Source organism: Triticum dicoccoides, chromosome 1A, assembly GCF_002162155.2.
Source record: "Triticum dicoccoides isolate Atlit2015 ecotype Zavitan chromosome 1A, WEW_v2.0, whole genome shotgun sequence".
Taxonomy (NCBI): Eukaryota; Viridiplantae; Streptophyta; class Magnoliopsida; order Poales; family Poaceae; genus Triticum; species Triticum dicoccoides.
Window position 1 is genome coordinate 546,953,180 of NC_041380.1, and position 8,131 is coordinate 546,961,310.

Sequence of the window (8,131 nt, forward strand, 5' to 3'; positions counted from 1 at the left end):
GGAGGACACTAAGAAGCTACGCGCAGGGCACAGAGCAGATCAGGACGGGTACCATGCATATGATGAAGTTATGTGATGCTGCCAGGCAACCGATCACCGGAGAGTAACGCTTCTGGTGCTGCGTTTCGAAGCTTGGAGTTCTATGGTCTTGCCGGTTCAGTAGGATGTCTTTTGGACTTGTTGGAATCAGTTTGGCCCCGAGTGGCGGTTCTGTAATAGATAGTTAGACCTTTTAATATTTGTGCTGCTCAGGTTTTCGCCTCATGGCATTCATCATAATGTCGGTCAAATGTGGTGAATTTTCTGACAGTGCGTGAACTCGCTTTTCTTCTTTTCCTCCTCCTTGAACTTGTTTCTGGAACTGTTGTATTTCCGTTCATTGCAATGGAAAGGCGTTAATGACCGGTTCAAAAAGCTTGCCCACTGTGTCCAAATGATCAATCAACCGTGATCTATTCCGGTCGCCGCTCGCCGGACGAGTGGAATCGTGTGCGCGCTAGCTAGCTGGTCCGCTGACTCCGACGACCGGCTGCCGGTCCGCGTCTAGAAGCGGGACACGCCACGACGGCTGCGCCATGCGCTGCTCAGTCAAACGTCACATGCAACGACCAGCCCGTAAGCTGAGCGCAACCACACGTCCACGTCGCGCGACGACGGCCGTCCTATAAAAGGCCGCCCGCGCGCCACCTGCACCGGTGGCGCCGCCCGCCTTTTCCACCCCGATCCCTCCCTCTCTTCTACCTCCGGATCCGCCACCTCCACTACGTTGTTCTCCGGAATCCCGCCTCCTAAACATTTCTCCCGTCGGCCGGCCGGAAGGGAAGGACCTCGCCGGTGTCTTCGCCGCAGGTGCGCCGGAGTTCTCCCCCGTTTCTCTTGTCCCCTGTTTCTCGCCGGACGCCGGCAAAGTTGCCACATTATTGACTGTTACTGCAGTTCAGCTTGCACCCTTTGCTTGTACGGCTACGCTTGCTTAACGGACTCTTTTGCTTCCGCCCGTGCTTGCAGAACAAGTCGATTAGATCGACGACAAGTCGCGGTCTTTGCCCACTTGGTGACCGAGAATTTTCCACCGCGTGCAGTTTGATTCATGTGAACAAAGAGCGGCACCGAATCGAATCGAATCCAATCCAGTTGAAGACTTTCTCGCCGAGCTGGGCCGATCGACGGACATGGACATGGACATGGACATGGAGGGGGGCTCGCAGTCGCAGCCGCAGGGCGCCTCGCTCTCGCCGGCGCCGTTCCTGATCAAGACCTACGAGATGGTGGAGGACCCGGCGACCGGCCGCGTGGTGTCGTGGGGCCCCGGCGGCGCCAGCTTCGTGGTGTGGAACCCGCCCGACTTCTCCCGGGACCTGCTGCCCAAGTACTTCAAGCACAACAACTTCTCTAGCTTCATCCGGCAGCTCAACACCTACGTGAGTTGATCCACTCCATCGCTTCAACCTCTTTTTCCGTTTCCAAAGTCCAATCGTTGCATACGGTTTGCTTCCGTTCATCCATGACGTTTTCACTACATGATTACGGATGTATAAAGACATATTTTAGAGTATAGATTCGTTCATTTTACTTCGTATGTAGTCCGTATTGAAACCTCTAAAAAGACTTATATTTAGAAATGAAGGGAGTATATCTTGATAATTTTCTTGTGACGTACTGATTGTTGATTTCATTTGTTTGATCGTCTCAGGGTTTCCGGAAGATCGACCCGGAGCGATGGGAGTTCGCGAACGACGACTTCATCAGGGGGCACATGCACCTCCTGAAGAACATCCACCGGCGCAAGCCGGTGCACAGCCACTCGCCGCAGAACCAGGTGAACGGGCCGCTGGCGGAGTCGGAGAGGCGCGAGTACGAGGAGGAGATCAGCAGGCTCAAGCACGAGAACAGCGTGCTCGTGGCAGAGCTCCAGAGGCAGGCGCAGCAGCAGTGCGGTCTCAGCTGGCTGATGCAGTCGCTGGAGGAGCGGCTGCTGGCGATGGAGCAGCGGCAGGCGGACGTCGTGGCCTCCGTGCGTGACATCCAGCAGAGGAGACGAGGCGACGTTCATCCAGGGCAGCAGACCATGCTGGAACTGGAGCCGACAGACCATTTCAGCAAGAAGAGGAGGGTCCCGACGATCGGTTTCTTCGCCGAGGAGCCCGCCGCGGCGGCCGAGGAGCAGCTGCGGGCGACTGGTGGTGAGACGCCGGGCATGGTCATGGTGAACGCCGAGCCTTTTGAGAAGATGGAGCTGGCCCTGGTCTCCATGGAGAAGCTCGTCCAGAGGGCGGGCAACTATGCGCCCTCTGAAGACATGTTCAGCGCTGCTACTGCTTCTGCTTCTGCTTCTGCTGCACCCAGCACTGATGATCCGGCTCATGCAGGTCTGCAGGAAGCACCAGTGGAGACCGGAGTAGATCTTCAGCCAACTTCACCGGAGCTAGCAGAGCCTCCGGGTTATGCTGTCCAGAGTCCAATGCTACTATTCCCAGAAATTCAAGAAGACAAGCGCAATACAACGGCCGAAGTCGACATGAGCTCCGAGGCCAGCACCACAGACACTTCGCAGGACGAGACGAACGCCGAGGCCGAGACTCCACATGAACAGGCCGTGGCGAACGATCTGTTCTGGGAGCGGTTTCTGACAGACACGCCGAAGCCGCCAGCCGTCGAGGATAGCCATGAATCCAAGGACGGTGTGAAGATGGGCCTAGACTGCTACTGGTTCGGTCACCGTAACAATGTCGACCAGATCACCGAGCAGATGGGGCACCTCGCTTCTGCACAGAAGATCTGATGGCTGGCCTACCATTTCCGCTCATGTATGGCCCATCCGTAAATTATACTCCCTCTGTTCCGAATTACTTGTCTCGGATATGGATGTATCTAGAACTAACATACATCTAGATACATCCATTTCTACGACAAGTAATTCCGAACAGAGGGAGTAGTTTAGCCCGTCTCGCATGCCCTCATACTCTACAAGCATCTCCTTTCAGATATATTGTACGGTATATAGCTCCTCGTCACACACTGTGCACATTTGTAAATTATTAGTCGCCATGATACAATTTTGTAGTACAGTGCCCTGACTTGTCGTGTGTATGCTTTGTTCCTGCTAAAATAATCTCCCTGACGTTGTGCGGCTGTCTGGTTACCCGAGCAATCTAATTAACAAACTTGTATTGCGGCTTTGGAAGAAAAAAAATCATGCGTTGAAAGACGCAACTCAGCTTTTCTTACATGTGGTCACGGTATTCTAGAAGGGCAGCCTCCTTTTCTGACTTCTAACTCAAGTAGTCAGTTTACCATTTAGACCTACAGATTGCCTTGATTAAACTGTTATAAAATTACCACCTTAAAACATAAAACGGTGACACTCACTGAAGCTAAGATGGCTAGTGCAGATCAAGGTGAACAGTTCATGTCAACAGCACAAATTTTTCATCATAACAGCATGGGTTATTCTCAGGCCGGCATTATACTAGTAAAGAACAACAAGCCAACAATGTTCGGCTAAATATAGGGCTACAAGCGTCATATAGCACCATTGGTGACAGGTGGACGACGGAACAGGGATGCCTCTAGCCCGCCACCTCTGGTTTAGTAAATAAGTCCTGAACCATCAGAATAAAACCACGTGGTTCTCTAGCGTCTACATACCCCAGGAGTAGATTCTACTGGAGGATTATGATAGTTATGTACACCTTGACTGTAACTTCGCACGTCGCAGGAAGCTGTGGGGCTTTGCAGTTGGGAAGTCACCATCTTCAGAATCAAAGGACTCTCAGCTGGGTTAGGAAGGCAGAACACAGGTCCAGAAAGAGGAGCTGTGGCCCACTGACCCTTTGCAAGTCGAGAAGATACTTCTCATCCCTTGTTTTGTAGAGCTGCAAAGAGCATAAGTGTATCAGCACCAAGCACATCCTCGGAGAATTAACTTTATGCAAGCAAAAAGAAGTGTGATATGGACGAAAAGAAGGTTGATTATGAACATGCCTGAATATGATACTACATCTGTAAACAAATATAAGACGTTAATCACTAAAGTTCTAATTGTTTACAGAGGGAGTAACAGTTCACGATTATATGGATCGGAGGGAGAAACAAAACTAATTTCACTGCTTAGCCATCACACAAAGAGTAGAAAAACATGTCAACGTTGAGGCTTATGCATTAGATTGTTCACGTAACCACATGGCAAATTTGCAAATCAGGACCAGCTCATAAACTGACAGCAGATGGTTAAGATTACGAGGGTACCTGAATTTCAAACTTCACGATGTGGGTCGATTTGTCACTAAGGCCATCAGCTTCAATTATAGCAGACTCCACACCGAAGCCATTGTTGTTATGCATCATAGTCTCAACAAAGCCAGGACTCCACCTGCACTTCATGTTATAGTGCCCAATCTTCTTCCAGCAAACATTTAGCTCTTGCAGAGCTTTAAGCACTTCAGTTATGATTTCTCGTGGATGCGCTCGAGACTGTCAAATATCATAAAGTAGGGGAATCTAAGGATTTCGGCTTCAGTTATAGCAAGATGAATTTCAAACCAAAATTACCTGAAGACCAAGAGCCCATTTCCTCTCAGCTGCAAAATGATGCCTCAAGCCAAACCCTGGAGAACCATACTGCCGAGCTTCAGATGCTGAACTTGGTGTTTCAGGTGAAACTTGGGAGAAAGATGAGTCCTGCAGATCACAGAAAGCACAGCCAATCAGTAGCAGTACGAGTACAAGAGCATTTGCAATCTACTGCACAAGCTATACGAATGAGAGAAAAACTCCCAACGAACCATTGACTCTTGATACTCAGCTCCAAGGTAGCCACTGGTTGTACGAAGCTTATTGTCCAAGAGTAAATAATATGCAACTGTCGCCTGCACACGTAGAATTTAGTAATTGTTCCATTAAGAACAACCAAAAAGAACAGAGTAACACAAATACCTCATTTTGCAATCTCTTTTGAAGAGATTCAGTGAGCTGATTCTTGTCAAATCCCATTTTGATAACATCATTCAGAGTCTCGTCATCAAGCTACAAAATCCATAGTGAAGTCAAAATTACTCCTGAACATGAATAAAGAAAGTGTAATAATGCAGAAAGGACTCCCATTTTGTACATAGATGAATACACAAAGATAAAGAAAAATAAATATATTCACTGCTGTTATAGAATGCCAAATAAGAGCAAAGGTTGCAAAAATCTTAAATATCCAAATATTCATGTTGATACACAGCATCATCAGCATACCTTTTTGACTTGTTGTGCAGTGTCTGGAGGAGGCACGGCCAAATAGCGTGGAAGTCTAGCTTTGAACCATGAATGTTCACGGATTTCGCGTATGGTAATCCTCTTCATAGGATCAACAACCAGCATTCTTGGGATCAAATCTCTTGCTAAAGGAGACAAGTGACTAGGAAGGGTGTATATTCCACCCTATAATGACAAAACGGATAACTTATTCACTGGATATCTAGATGAATGGTATAGCACATTTTCAGTAAACTGGAGAAGATAGTTGCCAACCTTTATTTTCTTAAAAAGGTTTGGTATGTTCTCATCATCAAATGGAAGAGTGCCACAAAGAAGGGCATACAGAATAACACCACAGCTCCAAACATCAACTTCAGGTCCAGCGTACAGTTTACCTGATATCACCTAAGTAAATGGAGAAAACATTGTCCGGTATCAGAATTGTGACACATTATCACAATATCAACATTTAGTAACCCTGTGAAAGTGTAAAACAAGCTATTCTCGAGATATACCTCGGGCGCTGCATAATTTGGGCTACCACAACTAGTCTTCAGAAAGTGGCCGTCACGCATAACATTACTTAAGCCAAAATCTGCAATCTTAACATTACATTTCGAATCCAACAGAAGGTTCTCTGGCTTCAGATCACGGTGAACTACCATATTTCTATGGCAATATTCCACACCAGATATAATCTGTATGAAAGGTGAAACAAATAAATAGCCTACCATAAGCAGTGAATAATGTTTATACATATAATGATATTATGATAGAAGCAGACAAAAACAAAGTATCCACAGTGACAAATACGGTTAACAAACATGAGGTGTACTTTATATTAGCTTATGGTAACATACTGAATTTATAACTATAGAACAAATCAATAAAGGGCTTGACCCAATCTTTGCAATGAACTCTGGGAAGTGGAAGAAACGTACTTGCTGGAAAAAGCGACGAGCTTCTTCCTCTTGTAATCTTCCCTTCTCAACAATGTAATCAAATAACTCTCCAGATTTAACATACTCCATAACAACATAAATATCCGCTGGGGTATCTATGACCTCATAAAGCCGTATGATATGAGGATGCATAAATAACCTCAGTATCTTGATTTCTCTTTTCACTGTAAATTAGCACAAAAAGAAACTGAGAATTGAGCAAAGTGCAAAACAACAAAAGTGGCAAGAGTACAAGTATATGTAAATCAGCAAAGTAACAAACAGCGACTTTTAATGTAAAAAAAATCAACAAGCTATTGATGGCCAATTGTGATATTTATACTAAACGCATCAGCCAACAGAAATTTGCAAGTTGATTACTAAAGCATCATACGCTTCTAACACAAATAAGGATGAATAGTTTGAGAGGTTGTTTTTTCTACCTTACACTAGAAACATGCAAATCGAACAATGTAATCAACCAACTCTCCAGATTTAGCATACGGAGTCCATCACTAGCTCGTAGCTCGAGAGCCTAATGAGCGATCGATAGCTCAGCTCGTTAAGCTCGTAGCTCACTTCTTAATGAACAGAGCCAATCATTGATTTCAGCTCGTTAAACTTAACGAGTTTCACGAGACCTCAACACAACACATATTATTTTCTTAGGTGACAAAATTTTGCGAGACCTCAATCCATCTATTCAATCAAATCAACCTAACATAGCCCATAGGAAACAGCAAGCTAGGGCACCTCCTCCTGTAGTCACCATATTCCTTCATAAAAATCACACCCTCACTCTCAGCATGTAGGTCGTAACACATCGTAGTCTGTTAATGAGCGCTCACAAACACTCACGAGCTTAACAAGCCAAGCAGCTCGTTAATCCACCCCTCCATAGCAACATAAATATCCGCTGGGGTATCTATGACCTCATAATACCGTATCATGTGAGGATTGCATAAATAATCTTAGTATATCGATTTCTCTTTTTGCTGTAAATTAGCAAAATAAAAACTGAGATTTGACAAAGTACGAAACAACAAAAGTGGGAATAGTAAGAGTATATGTTGATCAGCAAAGTGACAGAAAGGAACTTTTAACATAACAAATTCAAGAAACTATGGATGGACAATTATCATACTTATACTAGATATCCACAACAGACAGTAGAAAACTTGCAAGTTGATTGCTAAAGCATCACAGGCTGATAACAGAAATAAGGATGAAGTGTTTGACAGTTTCTACTTTCCACGTTAGAGCAGAAACATGCAAATGGACCTGGGCTGTGCTTTTCTCAATGGGCGCAAATCTACGTGCACTCTACGAACTTCAGAAACAGAAACAAGCTTTCTGAACAGAGTGAGCGATCGCAGACCTTTCTCTTCCATCTCCATGCTCTTGATCTTACGGCGATTGAGGATCTTGATTGCGACCTTGTGGCCCGTAATTATATGCTCGGCGATCTTCACCTTACCAAAGGACCCGATGCCAAGGGTTTTGCCGATCCGGTAGCCGGCCAGGGGGTTGGCATCTCTGCCTGCTGCGTCCATCGTCGACCTAAATCACAGCCAAGCGATTCAGTGGCAAAGCAAAAGAGGAATTAAAAGCTACAGTATTATCACCAGCTCAGGGGTGGCAAAGCTACGGTCGGATCTAGACATGCGTGGTCGCTACACTTGGTGCGACAGAGACGGAAGCTACGCTCGATCTGTGGATTCCGCGCGGAAACGAGAAGTGGGAGCTCGCTCGGGTCGCTTGCCGGTTCCTCGCGTCATTTCCCCGACGAAAAACAATCCGGCGCGATTGGACTAGCGAGATTGCGGCGCGGGCGCACCTGCACGCACACAAGGGAGGGCGCGGGCAACCGGATCTGGGGGGAGGGGGAAGCGCGGCGGCACGAATGGAGCAGCTTGGATCGGCGAGCTGCTGGCCAGGCGCGGGGC

General features: G+C 46.7%; 2 protein-coding genes across 2 annotated transcripts in view; one reads left to right on the forward strand and one right to left on the reverse strand.

Annotated features, from left to right (window-relative positions):
- The first annotated feature begins 710 nt into the window (after positions 1 to 710).
- On the forward strand, positions 711 to 3,117 carry LOC119287957 (heat stress transcription factor A-4d-like). The gene is made up of 3 exons (XM_037567573.1): positions 711 to 849; positions 1,009 to 1,421; positions 1,694 to 3,117. Exons 2-3 carry the CDS (start codon positions 1,173 to 1,175, stop codon positions 2,780 to 2,782), a joined length of 1,338 nt encoding a protein of 445 aa, XP_037423470.1. The 5' UTR covers positions 711 to 849; positions 1,009 to 1,172; the 3' UTR covers positions 2,783 to 3,117.
- Positions 3,118 to 3,393: 276 nt separating this feature from the next.
- The window catches only part of LOC119287968 (serine/threonine protein kinase OSK1), a 5,210-nt gene continuing 472 nt past the window's right edge, over positions 3,394 to 8,131 (reverse strand). The window contains exons 2-11 of the mRNA XM_037567585.1: positions 7,564 to 7,745; positions 6,186 to 6,370; positions 5,760 to 5,942; positions 5,518 to 5,649; positions 5,242 to 5,427; positions 4,936 to 5,025; positions 4,785 to 4,868; positions 4,552 to 4,680; positions 4,249 to 4,473; positions 3,394 to 3,875 (exon numbers count right to left, since the gene is read on the reverse strand). Of these exons, the coding sequence (XP_037423482.1) occupies positions 3,762 to 3,875; positions 4,249 to 4,473; positions 4,552 to 4,680; positions 4,785 to 4,868; positions 4,936 to 5,025; positions 5,242 to 5,427; positions 5,518 to 5,649; positions 5,760 to 5,942; positions 6,186 to 6,370; positions 7,564 to 7,738 (1,503 nt within the window). The 5' untranslated portion in view covers positions 7,739 to 7,745 and the 3' untranslated portion in view covers positions 3,394 to 3,761. The remainder of the gene's footprint in view (positions 3,876 to 4,248; positions 4,474 to 4,551; positions 4,681 to 4,784; positions 4,869 to 4,935; positions 5,026 to 5,241; positions 5,428 to 5,517; positions 5,650 to 5,759; positions 5,943 to 6,185; positions 6,371 to 7,563; positions 7,746 to 8,131) is intronic.

Coding starts and splice junctions, on each gene's coding strand:
- LOC119287957 (XM_037567573.1), top strand. CDS start 1,173: ATGGACATGGACATGGACATGGAGGGGGGCTCGCAGTCGCAGCCGCAG. Junction 1,422..1,693: donor TCCGGCAGCTCAACACCTAC/GTGAGTTGATCC, acceptor TGATCGTCTCAG/GGTTTCCGGAAGATCGACCC.